Genomic DNA, 22,023 nt, shown 5'->3' on the forward strand with positions numbered 1-22,023 from the left:
ACTAACATGAAAAAGGATCCAGAAAGCAGTTTGGTAAATATGCTGCATTTTGACTGAACTTTAAAGTGGATCTATTGCTAACACTTCCTGCACTCTGGTAGAGTATATTTGCATGAATCGCAGTTCAAAAATCTTTATTTATCTGCTCGCGTGCAGAACCTGTTTTTCCTCTTTGGGCTAACTTTTTTTTCTTATTGGCTGTCAATTATGAACAGAAGGTCTGAACAGCAGGTGTGTGGGGCTTCTGTGATCCCAGCCAAAGTTCAACATTTTAACTTTGTTGCTCACTCATTTATTTCTAGCTCCATACTTCAATACTTAAACTCTACTAGAGCAAGAAAACCATTCTTAGTTAATATATACTAGGCCCTGGCTCACCTCCTCAGTTTGCCTTTTGACTGAGACAAAGCTGTTTGTTTCATTCTGCTTTAACCCATCTTACTAGCGACTGTCTGTTCACTTTTGTGCTCATAGCGAGAGCTGTGGCTGGTGACCATATTAGGGATATTACCTCTATATAACCAAGAGCACAAAAACTTGCCTGAAACTCGAGCTGTAGCCTGAGCTTTTAGCTGACAGGGATTACTTGTAGGTACATTAACCTCATTATTTGAACAATCATTCCTTTTTAATGTGAGCATCCACCATTGTGACAGTGTGCTTATGACAGAAAATAAGGTAAACCAATTCAAAAGCTTATTTTGTCCAACCAGAATGCTTATGGCCCAAACAGACTTACACATTTATTACTTAGATATTATGAAAAGAAAAATAAACTCGAAAAATGTTTTTTGATAACGTTTAATCAGTATCAATAGAATTTTTTTCTTGTTTATGTGCCATGTTATAGACTTATAGACACTCACAGCTAACTATAACAGTAAAACCACTTACAGGGGAAATGGATAATGCTGATGTGGATGTTACTTTGTAAAGGGCCGCTCGCGTAAACACTGTTGCAGACCAAGCAGACCCCCATGCATCCACCCCCTGTTGAAAAAGCACTTCCTGATGGCGGCAGCCTCTTGGCTTGAGGAACAAGACAAAGACTCCAGGGTGTTTATGTGGCCTCTAAGCTCCCACAGGATCCCCTGCTAACATGCAGGTACCTGACAACACAGATGAACACCTTGAGGGATTTCATTTCCATAACATAACAAGTCAGAGCTGGGGAATATTGTGCTTGTGTTCATTTCTGGAATACAGTTGTGATCCAGCACCAAGAAATAACCTCTGAGCATCCACCAGGTCAACTACGATCCACTTGGCGGCAGAGTTAGTTTGTATTTTAGATATATGCCACTTTCAGAAACTAAAACATGTTGCCTCTCAAATTAGGCCTCTTATGTATATTTTAGCATAACGCTACTGCTGTTATAAGGTTAAGCCAAAATCAAACTCGAAACAGTCAAAATGGAAGATGTTCTTTAACAATGTTCCACTGAACATTTGTGCATCTTTAACCCTTTAACCCAACCAGAACCCAAGCTTTACTTCTTTCCTCCCAAGCCAGTCAAATCTGGAGATTTCTCAATAGCCATTTATGGCTGCAGCACACCACAACCAGCTTTTTTAATCCGCCACCATCACTAGGATGAATGCTGACAGTCAGGTAGGACACAGTGAGGAGAACAAAGGGGTCACTGTAAAAAAGCATGACTAGATTGGACCCCCTGGTGTGGGGAAGCCAATATCATTCAAATACAGTAGCCTGAATTTTACACTTAGGTTCAGGAGGTGTGCAACTGTGTGTGTACGTGTTGGTGTGTGTAGTGCACTATAAAGCTACAAGCAGAACACAGTGTGACCCGGGCAGATAGGGGATGAAGCTTTTACAGACAAAAAGGGAATAGACAGTGTTGAACAAGAACACATAAAAACCATTTTTAAGTGGTTACAACAGGATAAGGGCAAAAGAAAGCCAAAGCACGAAGACACACCATCTGCTGAAGGTGAATTTTGGACATTTGTGCGGTATTTGTGGCAGACTGGAGAACAACACCATGGATGCTGAGATGTGTGTGAGGTGTGAGAGGAGGAGGAGGAGGGGGCAGACTCCCCCACTGTCATTGCTCATTCATGGCTTGGCCTGCCTAGCCATTTTGCTTGGATGGCCTTGTTCTGAATATGCCAAGCAAACAACAATGGAGAAGATGAAGCAGCTATATGAGCAGCTTATTCCCTGTCAGCTGCAAACATGGCTGCTCTGACTATACAGAATCAAGGCTTAGATGAATTCTCTGTGAATTGGAGAAACTGAGTGAACAACAACAGGATTGCACACCCCCTCAAGCCCCCCACACCCAACCCCAACAATGTAATATATGTCACACTCGTCCTAAAATAATAATAATTAAAAATGAAACCCTATGTTAGAACGGAGCTGTGCAGGGGAAGCATCTAGGCTCTTGCTTATTTTCAAAGCACTCTGAGGCGTCTGCCCATTGTTGCAATCTGGTTAATTCGGTGGATGCGTCAAACTCACGGAGCCACCATCCGAGCCTACTGATGTGACTGCGCAACACAAACGTTAAATCTGCAAAGGTTCCTGCTTCACAGGACTCACCCTGGCTGCTCTCCACTGAGGTAACAGATGTGCCGATATTATCCGCAGCCCAGGCATCGTTGGCCGTGCGCTGGGAAACCATGGACACCAAGGTCTGCAGCATTTTCTCCGGAGTGAAGAGGGATGTTCGCGCGTCTGCGGACCGCTTGCGCACGCCGGTTAGCCTGGAAAACGGTGTTGTTGTTTGTTCTTTAGTGTATGGGATTATTCCAACATCAGGGGCGTGAATTGTGCTGGTGGGGGTGGGTTTCGGGTCCGTGGTTGGCGTTTTGGAGATGGCCGTGGTGGTGGTGGAAGGGTCGGCTGAAACAATAGTCGGCAACGGTGCGAGTCCGGCTGAAGGCGAGAGAGTGAACCAGCTCTCTGGTAAACTGCGAAGCATGTCGTTGCGGAAGGTATCCCAGGCATCGGAGGCTGAGCCGCTTTTCCCGGAGATAGACGACGCATCGTAGGTACTGATGCGGGGCGCAGCTTCAGAAAACCCACTATATACATACAAAATAAATAGTAAAAGCAGAGATATGTACATCATTAAGGACGTTAACGTCATGTTCAGCCTCAGCTCTCCATGTAAGCCCCAGTAATGGTCTTCCTCAGACCGTTCCCTGAATGGACGTGTACTCCAGCATTGATGTCTCCCGGCGGCGTACACTGCTGTTTGTTGCCCTATGAACCACCGTCAACACTTCACCTGCGCTGCAACCTAGCGCGAGCCGTTCCTCAGATCGACGTACCAGTGAGCCAATGGGAGCCCAGGAAAAATGCCCTCGGGGCACTGGATCGCTCGTTGATTGGATAGTCCCTTTTTCACGCCGCAGACAATAAGTTGTAAATTATCAAGTGTCTCAGCCTCCCCGAAAATTATAACCGGTTTCCATTCATGAAGTGGACCACGCTAGGAATTTTTTTGTATTGATAGGGTACTTTGTGAAAATAATGTGGCAAATGTAAGTTTATTATTTTTTGTCCCATTTTACACCTCAGTATGCGCCCGCTGAGGTATGGAAATTTCCAATAATTGCTGGCCTAAAGGTCCAATTATTGCCTTGCTCTTAATAACACCACACGCATTAACTGTCATAAAATTTACTAGCATCGTTAAAATTTTCCTGGAGCTACTCTTCCTGAAACGCAATCTACTGCTTAATAAAAAGCTCTGTGTGAAATAAAGGTGACTTGGGCATAAGTTTGAGTGGATCATGGGTATTTTCTCTCCTGACGTTGCCTATGTGAAAACGAACACGTTTTTGCTAAACCCTGGTTGTGAAACCGCATAATCCATATTCCATGTCCTCACCAGTGACATGGTGGCATATTTGGGCCAAGCATCAAACAGGAAGCTGATCATGGAAAGCGCAGGCTGCAAAAGATCACGGGTTAAACAGCGGGCAAGCTTAATGTACTACATGTACAACAACTAAAGCAGTAATATCATTTTTCCGTTTTTAGTTTTCTCATTTACCCAAAATGGGACAGCAAGGCTATGAGCGAATGGGACAGTGCTAAAAGGCTTTGCTAATAAAAACGTGTGAGTCCAGCAAACATTTAAACGCAGAGTAACCATCACCTATGGTTAAAAAAAAAAAAAACACAATGAAAGCTGTACAAGCCTTCTACCAAGAAGATGGTTTGTCAGGTCTTCAGTGTTGTTATCCAGCAGATGTGATGTGGGGAGAGCTATAGTCATAGCATGCTGCTCCTTTAAATGTGTTTTTATATTGCATAATAATCAAAAGGAGTCCGGTTTTAATATTGTATTGTTTTAAAAGTTTATAAAAACAAATAATTATCTTTACATACCTGTTTTTCTTCATCGTGTTTTCAGCAGTACCTATCTTGCATGTGGTGAAATTGTCTAGAACACACTGACAGGTTTAATGTTGCATTAAAATACTCACCTGTAAGAATTATAGGACACTTGTTATTATAAAACAACAACAAATATGTAAATGAATTATATTCAAGCAACACATTTCCATTTTTGTTCCACTAACAAAGACCAGACCACTTAGAAGATGTTTGGTTTATTAAAAATATAAAAGAGTAAAGCTGGAAAAACTCAGGGTGCAGAGTGTCCTCCTGTGAATCCTATGGTTCCTGTGCTGAGAGAGAGTTACAAGAAAGAAAAAGAAACACAGTTCCGGGATGGACGGGTAAATGCATTAGGAAATGAGGTGCAGTTTTCCTTTGAGCTGAGGGTGGCCCCCGCAAACCTCTCTGCAGGATACCCAGCTACTTTAGTTCAATTTTATATAAATAAAATAGAAATGAATTCCACCAGGAATGGAATTATTGTGACACTACAAAAAAGCAAAGCTTTATATTTTATAGATTGTTATTTATGAGTCAATTTATTCATTTCACAATCAGTTTTCATTCCTAATTTTTCTAAGGAAACAACAAAAATGTGCCTTCAAAAGTAGAATGAAAAAAATTCTGCAGCATAATTGATTACTAATTGATTTAGTAATTGATTATTAAATCAGTAATAACATGCACTGATATTTGGGTGCCTTAACCACCCAAATATTCCCTAAAAATATGGACATCGTGCCACTTCAAACATACAGTTAATATCTGCAGTATTACACATATGCGTCACATGTTGATTTTATAGCAAGCAAGTTTTTAAAAAAAAAAGTTAAGAAAACCCTTTATTCGTGATGTTTTCTCATATTTGTTAGCTGTTCACAGTGCCCAGTACTGGTTAGAAAAATTCTCCATTTGGACGTAGCGTTTTCAGTGGGAGAAACGTTTCGTTACTCATCCAAGTGACTTCTTCAGTCACAGCTGACTGCAGGTTTCAATCTTATAAACAGTACATTTGCATAATGACTGAAACCAGCCCACTGAAGGAACAATGGGCTGGTTTCCTTCAGTGAGGAAACCTGCAGTCAGCTGAGACTGAAGAAGTTACTTGGATGAGTGACGAAATGTTTCTCCCACTGAAAACGCTACGTCCAAATGAACAGAATCAACTTTTGGAGATTTACTTACCTGGATGATTGAGAATGCATCAAGACATTAGAAGAATTCAAATGTTCAATTATTGTATATGCTGTAGATCTGTTTGCAAAAGTAGTTTTTCCACACTTGACACTTGTTAAGTAATTTGTTGATGATACTAACGCTCTCCTTTGCAGCGCTCCTCTCCTCGCTGCTCCAAATTTCATGTGCCATCTTAAACTCGAGGTGGATGCCAGTGCTGTGTGGGCTGGAGCAGTGCTCCTGCAGGAGCACTGCTCCACTCTGTTACTTCTCAAAAAACAACCATCAACTGCACAATAGTACAGCTGAAAAAGATATCACCCAATATGTATTTATTTATATTTACTCCTGAAATGTTTGTCGAGAGGATTTTGTAAATAATCTTTGTTAAGTAGTGAACTGTGAATATTTCACCACTGTACATATCGAGCACGTTTCAGCAGTTCAGGAGAAGTGAGTCTTTTTGTTTTGTTTTGCTTTTTTTTTTTTTTTTTTTTTTTTACCTTGGTTCCTCTTGTTCATTGATAGGGAGCCTAGATTAGAGAATTGTCTTTTTTAAAATTTCTGTTGTGCAAGCTCAACAGAAGCTTTTTTTTATGTTTTGGCATTGCCTACTTCCAGAGCAAAGAAACTGACTCTAGCATCTTAAATGGTACTGTGCTGTTGCTCTTTTCTTGTGGCTGGTGAGGAGTAAGGATTGGGGAGTCATGTTATGTTTAGGTTGTGCCTACGCAAAAGTGTAGACGTTTATTTTAAGGTCACCACAGGAAGTAAGGGTATGGTCCCTTGATTTCTTGTAGTAAGTTTATGATTGCCAAGTGTTTGTTGCCCCCTAGTGGCCTCATGGGGCGATAACAAGTCAGTTTGTTAGAAAAGCTCGGAATCACATGGCCATATTCAGAAACAGTAGTGTAGCACATGTGTATACTGTGAGCAACACACATGATCCATTACACCAAGGACAAATACTGAAACACACACACACACACACACACACACACACACACACACACACACAAAGAAATGAAAAAAAGAACCATATGTAACAATTTATGTAATTTGACAATATTTTGAAGGTGTTCACCAGAAATATTTTTATATGTTACTGTTTCCAAGCCAAACTGCTTATCCTGCAAAAGATACAGAGAATTGTCATGCAACACTTGAATAACACAAAACTACTACACTCAGTTTGTTTTGCAAGATGTTTCACAAAATAAAAACACACATTTGATCAAAACACATCATATACAGATCCAATATGTGATTAAAAATAATGACATCACATATAATCTTTAAATGTGCAGTTTATCAAGTTTCACCTAGCAGTCTATACCTGACTTCTCCTTTCTTTTCTTACATCTTTCTCCATCTCTGCAGTGAAGTTAGCTCTAATTTTTTTCTCTCCCTGTGAGTTCCTGTGATTTATTTTTAATTTTATGTCCCAGGTGTGTGTTTGTTTGTTTTTTGCTTTTGTTACAGGGGCTGCAGTTGGCGATATACTGTGCATTGTTTTTGTACTATATCTTCTATTATGTCTTCCCTAGTTCATCTTTCACAAGAGTATCCTCAGGGCAAATTGTGTAATAAATGATGCAAAGAAATTCAGTGTGCTTCAGCGTACTATTTAATATTAATATCTTATTTAATATTAGTGTTGTTTCAAAACATTACTGATGGAAATGACCATTTAGCAGTGCTTAAGAAAAAGTGTATAACTTAAACTGAGCTTTATTTTACATTATTCCCAGTATTAAGATGAATTGACAGGTTTGAGTTGGATAAAAGGAACCAGCTCCAGAACAATTCACCTCAATTGGAAAATAATGATTAAGTAAATTCTAATTTCAACATTTCATGAAGAAATAGTCTGAAAACAGAAAAGGGGAAGGTTAGAAAGACTTATGTGTGTGAAGGGTTCAGATTTACATATGGGCCCCAGTTTTATACTCCATTAGACTCCACCAAAAACCTGCCAAAACAGTTATTTTTAAGTATCGCTGAAGAATCCTTAATAGCTGCACAAATAATGGCATGAAGAGTTTTGTCCCATGCAGAATTCACTTCCTGCTCCTTTTGACAATGCCATAAAGGTCTGTGGTCCAGGTGGGCATGGCAAAGGTTAGCTGCTATCATCATATTTGCTCAGTATGTAACTGTTAACAGCATCAAAGTGCTAAAACTATAATAAAGGCAAAGTCAAAAGATGCACCTCATCAATGTTTATAGTTCATGATTAAGAAAAAATTCAAGATTCAAAGATTCAAAGCGTTGTCATGTGTACAAAGAAAATAATTTCTCTGTGCAATGAAATTCTTTCTCTGCTGTCCACACACAGATGCCGGTTAATATGTACAAATAGGACTAGAACAGATAAAATACAAATAGTATAAATAAATATAGACAAAAATTGAAGTATTAAATAGAGTTTTGTGCAAAAGAGCTATGAGCTTAATATGCTGGTTTGATATGTAAGATGACCTGATGTGCAAAAATTATTATTACTGTTAAAATAGGTCAGCTGTTCAAGAGTCTGATAGCAGTGGGGAAGAAGGAGTTGTTGAGTCGGGATGTTCTGGATTTCACACTTCTAAACCTTCGTCCCGAGGGCAGAAGTGTGAACAGTCTGTGTTGGGGGTGTGTGGGGTCTTTGAGGATGGAGGCAGCTCTCCTCTGTTGCTGTGGCAGGGCATGGTTTGTCGCTCTGCTGCTGCGGCCCAGAGGAGAGAGCTGTGGTGTGCAGCAGGAGGTAGTTGAAAAGGTGCTGCAAAGAAGAAATAATTGTGCAATTATACAGTCATTCATCACGTGTTGAGTATCAGTAAGGTGAACAAGGTCTCACAGTTTGACGCTTATCCCATGGCCCGGGTCAGCAAGCTCCTGGACCGAGTAGGCACTGCTCATGTTTATTTATTCATCCAGGGGCTACTGGCAAATTTTCTTGGATTGGATGGATGGAGGTACAGTAACTGGTAAGTACATTCCTAAAACAAAAAAAAGAGGTGAGGCAGGTCTTGGGGCTTGCTGGTTACTACCACTGGTTTGTGGTCAGACCTGACCAAAAGGTGCCAAGGATCTGGTCCAGTGGATGGAGCAGTACCAGCTGGCATTTGTACAGGTAAAGAAGGCCGTCTATGAGGAACCCTTACGCCACACTACTCAATTTTCTCTCCCTTTTATTCATGAAATGCCTTGAATAGAGGGCTGGGGGCAGTTTTGTTCCAGCAGGTACTGGAGGTCGATCGCCTGGTCGTTTGCATCAGCTGAAAGCTGTCAGAGTGGGAAGCCTTGTAGACTTTACTTTGCAGCCATTTAACACTCCAATAAAATTTTACCAAGTTAACAATCCTTGAACCAACATTCTTTTAATTGCCAACAGAGGGTGACTCCTGTGATTTCAGAGACACTTTTGATTGTATGTAAATCTATGAGAAAAGGGGCAAAAGTAGGTCTCCAGCCTGAAGAACCACTCTTGATAACTTTATGGGCTTGTTCACTAGATTGAAGTTATATGGATTAAAACATTAAGCTCAGTTTTAAAATTTTGGTCCTCATTAGAATCACAGATGAATATAAATCATTGGCTACCAAGTTGATAATTACAAGCCGTTGGCCAATTAGTGTGTGGTGTCCTCAGCTTCCTCACACATTTAATCGCTGGCTGGAAAAAGCTAAGATGGAGATGGTGAAAACATGCATCTCAAAGCTTCTCTAACTAATTTTCTATGGTAGCTATCGCCATCTTTTATACAATGACAGCTTTATCCTACCCTTATTAGTGAACATATAGTGCTTAAGAAGCAAATTTAGCTGGTGTAGCCATCCATTTTGTAACTTTTGAAGCTTTTGTCAAAAAGGTAATATAAAATAAAACTGATAATGTAGATCAGTGAATCAATTTGTCGTTCACGCTTGGCATTCAGCTTGGTGTCATTCCTGTAGAGGAGGTGGCTCAAGTTGATTAGTGAAGAGACAATGTTGCCTGAATTCACAGACTGTAAATGAAAGACTGAATCTTTGGAAGCATTAGGATTAAGGGGAGAGATTCAGGATTGCTGGACCTAGAACAAGCATGTTCTGGAAAAGTAAAGATGTCTAATTTGCCTTTCATCAGCTCCAGTATTAAGCATCAAAACTGCTTTCAAAGCCTTGAGGCATAAATTCTTCACTGACAGATTGTGGGAATTCTTAAAAATAACTTCGTAAACTAACACCCATTTGGAACAATCCAGATATTTATCAGCAAAAGAAAATAAAGTTTTTCATCATGGTATGAGAAAGGGATAAAAATTCTAGAACATCTTATACAAGATGGCAAATGTATTTCATTTGAATAACTATAGAATTAGCAACAGTAAATTCCTTGAATATCAGCAACTGAAATCCATTGTACAGGAAAAATTTAATCCCAGTCAACACAATCTAGAAAAAGCTACTTGGGTAACAAAATCTCTGTACCCCCAAATGGTAATCAGAAATGTATAAGGTGTTGTTTAAAATTGACAATTGTTCTTGCAAAAGCAAAATGTGCATTCAGATCAAAATTCTGATTGCAAAAGGAAAGAAAGGACAAAATAATAAATAAATTAAACAAGTGACTTTCCAGAAGCCACAGTTGCACTTTATTTTGTTTACTTTGCTGTGAGATATTTATATGAGAAAAGAGATGAGAGACTACACCTTTACATGCCTCTTCCTTTTCCAAGATCATTTGTTACTTGAAGAAAACAAAACTGAACAAACTCAAATCAAACTAGATCTGGTCCCAGCATCACTTCCATCACACCTGTGAAGTGTGGTGGGTCAATTCCAGTACTACTTAACACAGGTTTGTTTTTGTTTTCCGCCGTCTGTTCCAAACAATAAGTCCAGCATTTACATAATGGTGATCATTTACAAATCACATCAGCTTTTTTGATTTCTGTGTTGCCTCTTCATTCCTGGATGCTCTCATAGACTTCAAATCGGTACTGAATCCCATTCTCCTCCTGCAGCTCTTGTGGTACATCTGGAAACCTGTAGGAGAAATTATCTTTAACCTTTAATGCAAATAAAGTTTAGAGGCAAGTGCATTATTTCACATTCAAATACCCAATTTCAACATCATTCACATAACACTTTATTATATAATCAACCTTCAACATTTTCCTTACTTTGTTATGTGTGTACCAAGGAGTATTAGAGCCACATTAAGAAAGAAATGCTATTGATCATTTTGAGATAATTCTTGAAATAGTATTTTGACTATAAAGTTGAAATGTGTTGATTAGTTGTTTTTCCAAGATGAACTGCCACGGCTGATGTGACCCTATACAAAATGCCCGGTGTAGAGGATCAAACAAATTATTTTCCATATAAAAAAAAAAATTGTACTGCGATGATGCACTGCATTATTATTTTTTGTGTAGTGTCAGATACTCCCTCTCGACACTTGCATGGACAAAAATAGTCACACGGCTCCATTATATAACTTGCAAAGATACAAGAATTTCATGCACTGGCCCACAATGGGACAAATGGGATTCTGGTGGAATACAGTAAAACTTCCAAATATCAGTGGCTCATGGTAGTGCCAACTCCAAGCAACAGTTACCTCAAGCTTTATATTATAAGGTAAAGACCCTACAATAATACAAAGAAAATAGAGAAAACAATCAGATGACCCCATTTGAGCAAACACTTTAGCAAGAGTGGGAAGGAAAAACTCCTTTTTAACAGGAAGAAACCTCTTCACAACAACGACACACTGTGGAAGAGAGCCAGAGATTAATAATAACTAATCATTAATTGCAGAGTGGTGTATAAACACATAGTGAGTGAAAGGGAAACACTCAGTCCATCATGGGAATCCCTCAGCAGCCTAGACCTATTGCAGCGTAACTAAAGGAGGATTCAGGGTCACCTGATCCAATCTATATGCAAAAATATCCAAAATGAGACCTGGTTCCACAGAAGAGGGGCCTGGAAGCTGAAGTCTGTACTTCCCATTCAGTACTATATTTCAAAGATTTTCAGGGCTGAGTTCAATAACCTTAGTTTTATCTGATTTTAGAAGGAGTAAATTAGAGATCATCCATGTCTTTATTTCTTTAAGACATCGCTGAAGTTTAATTAATTGGTGTGTGTTATCTGGCTTTATGGATTGAAAAAGTTGGATATCATCTGCATAGAAGTGAAAATGTTTGCTATGCCTTTTAATGATAGTGCATAAGTATAGTGTAAACAGAATTGGTCCTAGCACAGAATCCAGTAGAACTCCCAAAATTATCCTCTTTACACACAAGAAATTAAGTGTGTGAAGAGGACTCTCAATACAAACAAACAAATTGGAGACTGTTAGATAGATATGTTTCAAACAACTGCAGTGCATCACCTTACCTATCAGCATGCTCTAACCCAGGGGTGGGCAACTCCAGGCCTCGAGGGCCGGTGTCCCTGCAGGTTTTAGATGTGTCCTTGATCCAACACAGCTGATTTAAATGGCTACATTAGCTCCTCAAGGGCTGTATCCCAATTCAGGGTCTGCAGCCTTAAAGGCTGCATTTTAAGGCTGATTACATCACAGTGGTGCGCCGAAGGCTGTCCCAATTCAAAGGCTGCTCGAAATGCGGCACTCAAATGCGTCCTTCATTTCCCTGAATTTTAAGGCTGTGGCAGTGTAGACTTCGTGGTCCCATATATCCTACGTTTCCAGCTATCATGGTTGCTAGGCAACCTGGGCAGCGCGACGGAGGCTAGACCGTCCCATTTCACAACCCTCACACTTCCGGCCTTAGTGGTCTTTGAGTACGCGGCCCTTGAGGACCGTTGAGGCTGCGTACTTTAAGGCTGCAGACCCTGAATTGGGATACAGCCAACATGTCCTGAAGTTCTCCAGAGGCCTGGTAACGAACGAATCGTTTGATTCAGGTGTGTTGACCCAAGGTGAGATTTAAAACCTGCAGGACACCGGCCCTCGAGGCCTTGAATTGCCCACCCCTGCTCTAACCACTGTAATAAAATATAAGGATAAGCACAGAGACAAGTAAACTGACAGGCCATAAGAAGATAATTTTCCCTTCACTAAAGCTGTTTCTGTGCTATGATGAGCTCTGAAACCTGACTGACTGTTTGACAACTACTCTTTCAAGAACTTTTGAGAAAAAACAAAGGTTGGAAAATGGCCTATAATTAGCTGACAGATGGGTCAGGTGATTGCTACTGCCAGCTCGACAGCCTGTGGTACGTAGCCAATTAATAGAGATAGGTTGATCATATTAAAGAATTGAAGCATTAATTAATGGTACGACTTCTTCGAGTAAGGGCCTGGTGGACGATAAATAAGAAATAAAACAGTTTTCTGGATTTTCCAGCTAGGGTGGACAAAGCTAAGCATCAGGGAAACTCCGAGTGTTTTTGGAGTGGACAATTGCTGCCACACCCCCCCTCCTCCTCGGCCTGTTCTTCGAAGATTCCCGACAATTAGTGTGACTCAGGGGTATTTTAGTTCTGTTTAATGACTTGAAATGTGTGACAAATATGCATAAACTAGTGCCAAGCATGTGTGATGGTCTTACTCTGGCAGCAGACGATATTTGTCCAGACTGATCTCAGGTAAGAATGTGTCGCATTCAAACTGCTTCAGAATTTGAGTGACAAACAGTCTTCTCATTCCCGTGCTCCCCATCATCTCCTGGATGATCAAAACATAATTAAAGAGAAAGGTGTGTAGTTGCAGCTTTTCTTGAAGTGCTTCACTATATAACCATCAATAGTAGCAGTCACCAGTGTGACAGTAAAAACCATTTTGGAGTAACTATTTAGAGTCCAGCTGACTATTAATATGTAATCAGTTAGCCTGGCCTACTCTTTTTTGGTTAATTCAAAATGACCAATTTCTGACTCTAAAAAAAAAGTGGAAGTGAATACAAACATACCTCGTAGAGAGAACTGCCTCCTATAACCCAGACCTGATCGGCCTGATCAGCCAGTTCTGTTTCAATTAGCCTGAGGGCTGAGCTGAAGTCTGACGCCAAGTAGTGTGCTCCTGCAGGGGGCACTCTGGACCAGAATTACCAGTTACAGCGTGTCAGTTAGAACAGGGCAATACTTTGTGTAGCAAAACTCTGCACTGAGTAATAAAATCCCCCCCCCCCCTCACACACAGACACGCAGGAAGTCAATGCACTGCAAACTGGGCATTATGATAAAACGTGACACCGTGAAATGGCACCAACTGTGTGTGACAAATACTTGCACTTCCTGCTGAGGACAATGTTGACTCTGTTGCTCAGAGGTCGGTTCTTCTCTGGGATAGAGTACCACGTCTTCTTGCCCATGATCACCACATTCTGCTTGCCTGCACAAAGACAAGTTATGAATTCATTTAATCAATTATTATTATCACATGTTTTAGTGTGCAATCTCCAGTGCATGGAGTGTCAAACTCCTTTTATGTCACAGGCCACATACCGCCCATTTTGATCTTAAGTGGGACGAACAAGTGAAACTCCACTTTGTGTCTGTGTAATTAAGTTAAATATGTAACTGAAATTTGTCAGAACTCTTCAGACTTAAATTGTAAGAAATAAATGTGTAAAATTACAGAAAAAATCCTGGTAGCTGACCACCCAGTCTTTTGTTTTGTCCTTTTTCTCCGGTCCCCTCCTTAATCACACCAGGAGTGACATGTTTAGCTGCATGTTCTCCTTAAATTGCTGTCTGTCTGAGTGGTGTCCAAAAAAATGATGTGGGCTTTATAGATAATTGGGAAACTTTCTGGAGCCAACCTGGACTTGTTAAGAGAGATGGCATCCATCCCACTTTGGATGGAGCAGCTCTCATTTCTAGAAATCTGGCCAAATTTATTAAACCACCCCAAAACGTGATTATCCGGAGTTGGGAGGAGGAAGCAGAGATGTCTTACATGCCTCTCTGCAGCTTCTCTCCTCCCATTATCCACCCAAAACCCTGACCACAATATCCTATTAAAGCATGCAGTACGTATTACAGGTACTGCCCAACAGTGGTTTGTATCATATCTATCTAAAAGAGTTCAATTTGTTCATGTAAATGGAGAGTCCTCTTCACACACAGGTTAACTATGGAGTTCCATAGGGTTTCTTACTCTGGATGTCATTATCTCAGCATCCAGTAACACTGTGAGGAACCATTTTTTTGACCAGTATATGTCCTTCAACGCACATACTAAACAAATATGTACGACTGCTTTTTTCCATTTGCACAAAATCCCTAAAATTAAAAATATCCTGTCTCGGAGTGATGCTAAAAACTAGTTCATGCATTTATTACTTCTAGGCTGGACTCCTGTATTTTATTATTATCAGGATGTCTTAAAAACTCCTGGAGAAGCCTTCAGTTAATCCAAAATGCTAATTCCCTTCATATACTCCCTGTTAAATCAAGAATTGGTATGATGGTATGGTCCCAGTCTGTCTTTTCATGTGACTGGCCACATAGTGTGCCCCATCAAAATAAAGTCCCACCCCACCTGCATAGATTCTCAGCAGGGCTGAAGATTCAGCTCCCACATACAAGCGGGCCATTAATAATTAATAATAATAACCACCAATTTCTGACAAGCTTCTGTTTTTTCATAAAATCCAAAGTATGGGCTTGACATAATGACATAATTATGATGGGTCTAGACAGAGGTAAATCTGTGCTAAAATCCTGAGCTACATCTGTTGAATTGGAGTGTGTTATGATACACAGTGAATTACTTTTTGGTATATACCACTCTCCAAAATATGTAGTTTCACAATGATAGTGTAAAGCACATCACATTATTTACCATGTTGTTTAGTTTATGTGGATGTTGCTAAAAAAAAGAAAGAAAAGAATGTCATGTGGTTTCTGATTTTGTGGAGGGGAGAAAAAAGAAATCGCACTTTCCACAAATCTGCTTGGATCCAATGACGTAAACTTCGTCATTGAGCAGTGAGTGAAATAAACCATGAGGTACAATCATAGCATTGTAAGATGTTGAAAGTAACATGGTAAATCTTACTTTCAACATCTTACAATGCTATGATTGCACCCATTCCCCAACTCTCTGTGAATGGTACTCAAGGTCATTGATCAGTTTTTGATCAATGGTCATGAAAATTTGCATATTAATGATTAAGGAATTCTCAAGGAAAATTATTGACAACAAAAACGGAGTAACATTCAGGTAGCTGTAGGGCTGCAGCTATCAGCTATTTTAGTAATAAATGGTAAAATGGTAAATGGCCTGCATTTGTATAGCGCTTTACTCAGTCCCTAAGGACCCCAAAGCGCTTTACACTACATTCAGTCATTCACCCATTCACACACTAGCAATGGCAAGCTACGTTGTAGCCACAGCTGCCCTGGGGTGCACTGACAGAGGCGAGGCTGCCGGACACAGGTGCCACCGGGCCCTCTGACCACCACCAGTAGGTGGCAAGGATATTGCCCAAGGATACTGCCTCCTGGCATGCAGCCAGGAGGCAGCCTGGGATCGAACCACCGACCTTCTGATTAGTGGCTGACCTGCTCTGCCACCTGAGCTACAGCCACCTTAGAAACTTAATAGTTTCTATGAGAGTTAGTAAGTTAATGCCTGTTTTAGCATAGATTTTCTACCACTTCCTTCACATCTGTCATTCTGTCAAATGGATTACTGTCCAGAGTTACATGTAGCAGAGACTAAACTCAAGATATGCTGGCTATCACTTTCAAACCTGTCAACTTTTCTACAAGATGGTTTTGTGGCTATGCAAGACCAAACGTTTTAGATGAAGTGTTTTCTAGGCCTGAAATAAAAGAAGAGGTCTGTGTGCATACCTGGCATTAATCAGGTGGACAAGAGGAGGAGGAAGTTGTGATTTCCATCCAGAAAAAGGCATGCTTACGCTTGGATTAGGTTCATAGCAAAATTAATAATTAATGGAAAGCTTAATCATACTTGCCACAGCATACATACTTGGTAAATGGCGCGCATTTCTAGTCCTTAAGGACCCCAAAGCGCTTTACACTACATTCAGTCATTCACCCATTCACACACTGGCAATGGCAAGCTACATTGTAGCCACAGCTGCCCTGGGGCGCACTGACAGAGGCGAGGCTGCCGGACACAGGCGCCACCGCCCTCTGACCACCACCAGTAGGCAAACATGGGGTTAGTATCTTGCCCAAGGATATTTGGCATGCAGCCAGGAGGCAGCCTGGGATCGAACCACCGACCTTCTGATTAGTGGCTGACCTGCTCTGCCACCTGAGCTACACAATCAAGTAATTATCAATTATCCCATAGATTATTTTACTCTGATGTGCTGTGTAATCCATTAATTTAAATGTTATTAGGAAAGGATTAGACAAAAGTAGGAAAACAGTCAGGAAATACTCTTAAGTGTTCAGTTTCTATGCCATATGTGCCAGATACAAGATCCAGAACAGGAGTGTCAAATGTATGGCTCGCGGGCCACATCTGGCCCATTTTTGTTTGACACAATTATATCTGTCCCACGAATAATTTCATAAGTCAGTTATGAACTGCATGGATTCTGAGCAGAATCCATGCAGACAGGCGTGGGACTTTTGATGGGCACACCATGTATGTCTCCCCACACACCAAAGAAAAAGTTAAATAAATGAGCTGCAATACCTGTAACTTGGTCAATCGTTTTTATAGTCACTATCTAGATGGTTTTGTTTCTGTAATATGAGGTTATCACGTTTATTATTTTTACGTTTCAAAACAGTATTGCCAACAACCAGAGTTTGCTCCTCAACACATGAGGGTGGCTTCGGTCGCACTGACTACAGGTACAAGTATCATTATTACTAAAGGAGGCAGAGGAGTAACTAAACTTCTGACACACTGAGCAGGAAAGTGCAGGAGGGACGGGTGGAGAGGCCATGTTGCTAGAGATCTGGCTACGAGCTAAACTAAGCTAGCGAATCCTGAAAGACACACTGAATGAATACTGTGAATATAATTAGTGGGTGAATCGAATTATGTGCTTTGGCATGTGTGAGCTTTTTATTAAAATTATAGGCCATTGTAACAGATAAGTTACACAAAAACACTATCATTCATAGTAACAGGAGCAGGGAGTGATACTCTACCATAGACAGCACCAACACCAAGTCGTGTTCTTTCACCAACATGTAGGTAAAATAACAGAGGTAACTAGTATGTGTTGGGTTCGTATGATGTTAAGCACAGAAATCCAGAAGGACGAATCTTGGTGAATTTTGCAAAGAAAAAAAAAAAAGATTGAAATAGCTGTGGTAGACATGTACCTCAAGAAGAGGGAGGGACAGGGTAAGGGTGGGGTAAGGTGCAGTCTTAAAGAGATAGGACACTGTAAGTTGGTATCAGGAAAGATTGTAGCCAAGCAGCATTGTTTGTATATGTGTTTTTCTTGCTGCTGTTACAACCAAATTTCCCCTTGTGGGACAATTAAAGAATTATTCTATTCTATTCAACCCTGGCCCTTCGATACAAGCAGCACACTTGTTGCTTTATGTTCATGTTTAAGTTAGGTCACTCAGAGAACTTTGACCTGTGACTAAGCAAAGACAAAGTGGAGATGAGTTACCTTTCACTGACGGAGTTGCTGTCATCTTTCGGAAATGTGCGAATTCCTTACTGTAAAAGAACATGTATGTTTACAGATGTACATTTTAACGTCGCCACATCAGCTTGCTTGACCTTAGGTTAGACTTAGCTTGTACCAACAAATGTCCCATATTTAAACTGTTGTGAATGAATTGTTGGCCTATAATCCGCCAAACACATCTGAGAATTATTTGTCATGAATGATATTAAGTCACTTTGAGCCAGAAACAACATTTCTGTCACAGTGTAGAAGCTGCTGTCAGGTTTTGCCAAAGTCACTTGTACACGTCCATTACCCAGATAAGATATTAAAAATGTTTTCTTCACCAAAGATCTAGCCAAAGCATAGTGATTGTCTGAAGATATGTACAGTGATTAAAAATGTAGCACAGCCGATGTACAGTGCCATACAAAACGGTTAATTTCAGAAATCCTGTCGATTAATCAATATAAGCACAGATACTCGACGTAAGAGATACAGAAACATCGGCCGGCGGGACTGACCTGAGCCTAATGGGGTGCCATGGCAGGTTTCCCTTGTTGCCGATGCCCCGGTCAGGGCACACGGCCACAATGGCATTCAAAACGCGGGCCATCGTTACCGTGGACTGACACTGCACACTCCCGCCACAGAAACGCCGGAAATGACGACGATTGCTTCTCTTTTTTTTTTCTCCAACTTTATTTCAACAGAAACCTTTTTTAACAACAGCAAGCATGGAGAACACAATGTATTATTATAGTGCAAAATTATAATACAGTGGAACAGTATGTATAATTAAACAAATAGGATAGAAATACAGGTTAAAAGGGGGACAAAAGCGAGAGATGCTGTGACGCCGAATAATTAAATAAAGAGATTAAAAATATTACAAATATTTTTGGTTTTTAAAGCTTTCTTGTTGTGAGAGGAACAAATTGTAGTCAGAGATCTAATTCTTTCCGGTACGGTTTCTTGTTTGAGAACTTACATTTAATGGTGAAATACATCTTTCACTTTATTATTAGAATAGAATAGAATAGAATAGAATTTTATTTCGAACATGCAAATATAACTGAAATAACAAGAGAAAAAAAGAAAAACAAAACAAAACTTAAAAATCATCAAATTTTCATGTATATATTTATGTCTACAGAATGTGTGTGCTCGAAAAGGAGTAGGAGTAGTTTACACTTTTACGGTTCCTACCCCCTTTCAGTGGCGGTCCTAGCCTGTTTGGCGCCCTGGGCGAACACTCCCTCTGCCCCCCCCCCCCCCCCCCCCAACACACACACACACACACACAGACAAAACATATTAAGGATTGTACATTAACATAAAGCTGTTGTACACTGAGAGAGAGAGTATGCATTGTATGCAAACAGCTACCAAACAGCCATCATAATTCGTCATACAATGGGAATAGGACAAATCAACAACTGACAATTAATATTAAAATCTGTAACATAATGTTTGGAGTTTAGTCTGTTACTGTTGCTATTTTTACCATTTCTTCTTGGAGCAATTAACTGTAACCCACATAATTTCCTTAGGGATTAATAAAGTATTCTGATTCTGATTGTTTCAGGATGACCTGCCATGATCCAATCACACATCTGCTTACCTGCATCTTTTGCTCGTTTCTCTTCCTCTTCTTTTCTATTTTTTCTAAACTGAGCACCTGATGGCTTTGAACTTTTCTTGTCCATCTTCCATTAGTTTTCATTTTGCACTCCAGTATGAACACAAATCCCCCAACCCGAGAATCACCACAACATAACCTAACAGACCTACACCTTAGTTCACAGATTCACTTTGTCTAGGGTGCATTTCTGAGATTTCACACAACCCAGGATTCAAATCATGAATACATGCTGGGCTTGGATTTACAACATTATAAATGAAATGTGCTCTATCTGGAAGCAGCCCCCCCTCCCCTTTCGACAGGTTGTGTGTGAGACTTTAAATCATCAAACTGTAAAATATAAATTTTAAATTGTTATTGATCCCTTTACCCCGAGTCCTAAAGTGTATATTTATTTTCTTACTCTTCTTATATATATTGTTTGTTTACTTGCACTGCTGTAACTGGAGCCTCGTCATCACGTCTCTCTATATACTGGACTGTATGTAGCGGAGATGACAATAAAGTTTACTTTGATTTCAGCACCGAGCAGGCGCACCGAGGGCTCTCGCGCTCACTTTTCGTGTACAGAATTTCGAAAAAACATTGGTGCAGATTATAAGTCTGTATCATGATGTCTGGTGTTTTCGTGTTGGTTGGTTTGTTTTATTTTGTTTTATTTTGCGAGTTGGTTATTAGATGCTGCTCCAGCCGGTCACAGAATCCCCCGCCGCCCCGCCCTCTCCTCCCTGTGCAGCAAGCAGCAGGCGCACTTAGCAAACGGAGGGCGCCCTTACTCCCAGCAAATGGGCGATAGAAAACCGATCGGTGCCTGTACCATTCCCAATATGCGCTGGCTGATGTCAGGGCAGCATGAGTACGAGCATTTTATTTTAATTTTTTGCCGATGCCCGTGATGCCGCCCCGGGCAACCGCCCTGCCCCCTTTACCCCCTTACTGATCAAATAAATGATGATGATGAAATATAGTGACAACGATGTAAACTCTATGTGCAGGCAAATACTATTGTACGCAAATTCAGCTTTTCTTCACTTCCAGTTAAAGAGGGTTTAAAGCGCACCGCCATATACTGCCCGCTTGTGGTCATCTTACAAACAATGTAGCATGCAGAAGCTGCATGTTGCATATAATGATGCAATGAGAATCCTTCTTAGGATACCTAGAGGGTCTAGTGCCAGTCAGATGTTTGTAGCTGTGGGTATTTGGACTTTTAAGGAATTTAATGTTCACTTTTAGAGAACGACTGGACGGCTCTAGAAACAGTATAATTTTAGCACAGATCCGACAGTGAGCCATCCTTCCTCATCCAGTCTAAGGAAGCACTGGTTTGTGTATTTATAGATTTTTTTTCTAAATAATTGTGTATTTTATGTACATTGTGGTTTTATATTTTTGAAAATATATATTTTTTTATTAATGTTTATGTTATGTTGTGTTTTGTCTTGTTTCTTTTGTTTTAACTATGGAAATAAAGTCTGTCAATAAAAACTGAATTGAAATTGAATTGAATTTATGGATGCGGTATTTGGGGAGGAGTAAAATCAGATTCATGAGGCAAAAAGCTCACTAGAGTCAGTATAACCAAATAAAAATGTGTTTTGATTACAATAAAAACATGGTACTAATTTTGATAAGATGCTGTAAGAGATGCAACTAGTGATATCTCTCCATAAAATCTGAGTAAAGGTACACAGCCAAAAGTAAATGCGAGCAGGTCTCTGGGACAATCTTACAAAAGGGTAAACAGGGTAAAATCTATGAATTAGCTTAAATTAAATCTCATTTTGTTAGTATGGAGGATTTTTTGTTACAAAGACCAAACCTTTTTCCAGTCAGTGTCCTGACAAAATGAGTCCAGAATGAAATGGATGGAGGAACAGAGATAAGTGACTCTTGAAAAAGAGACCCAATCTTGGCATTCACACCTTTACAAGAGGAGAAACAAATCTGACCTAAAGGAGACTCAGAACAGGGCAAGACATGAACAGATGTGGGGAGACAGTCGTATTTCTAAACAACATGGATAGCTGAGATGGTATGGCATCAAAAACAATACAAAACTCCTTTGGGTATACTGGATAGGAACTCTGAGTAATTATATAATAAGCCTGCATTATTGAATACTTGACTTACAAGAAGAATCCCATTAGTAAACTCGTTTTCAAAGAATAGTGACTTATTCTTGTATAGAATGTTACAGTTGTTCCAAATATAATATCTTTGTGGAGAAAAGTTATGTTTATAGATCAAAGACC

At 40.1% G+C, this 22,023-nt stretch overlaps 2 protein-coding genes across 2 annotated transcripts in view; both read right to left on the reverse strand.

Moving 5' to 3' along the window:
* The window catches only part of si:ch211-158d24.2 (multiple epidermal growth factor-like domains protein 9), a 46,554-nt gene extending 43,297 nt beyond the window's left edge, over positions 1-3,257 (reverse strand). Inside the window, exon 1 of the mRNA XM_006797574.3 lies at positions 2,567-3,257. Coding sequence (XP_006797637.1) covers positions 2,567-3,116 — 550 coding nt within the window. The 5' untranslated portion in view covers positions 3,117-3,257. The remainder of the gene's footprint in view (positions 1-2,566) is intronic.
* A 6,879-nt stretch (positions 3,258-10,136) lies between these two features.
* dhfr (dihydrofolate reductase) lies at positions 10,137-18,781 on the reverse strand. Its single transcript, XM_006797575.2, has 6 exons — positions 18,648-18,781; positions 18,124-18,173; positions 13,787-13,892; positions 13,471-13,594; positions 13,111-13,226; positions 10,137-10,570 (listed from the first exon to the last, which is right to left on the reverse strand). The coding sequence occupies exons 1-6, from the start codon at positions 18,737-18,739 to the stop codon at positions 10,489-10,491; spliced, it is 570 nt and encodes a 189-aa protein (XP_006797638.1). The 5' UTR covers positions 18,740-18,781; the 3' UTR covers positions 10,137-10,488.
* Positions 18,782-22,023: the final 3,242 nt, after the last annotated feature.

Source organism: Neolamprologus brichardi, chromosome 12 (genome assembly GCF_056152115.1).
Source record: "Neolamprologus brichardi isolate AB-2024 chromosome 12, ASM5615211v1, whole genome shotgun sequence".
NCBI classification, from domain to species: Eukaryota; Metazoa; Chordata; class Actinopteri; order Cichliformes; family Cichlidae; genus Neolamprologus; species Neolamprologus brichardi.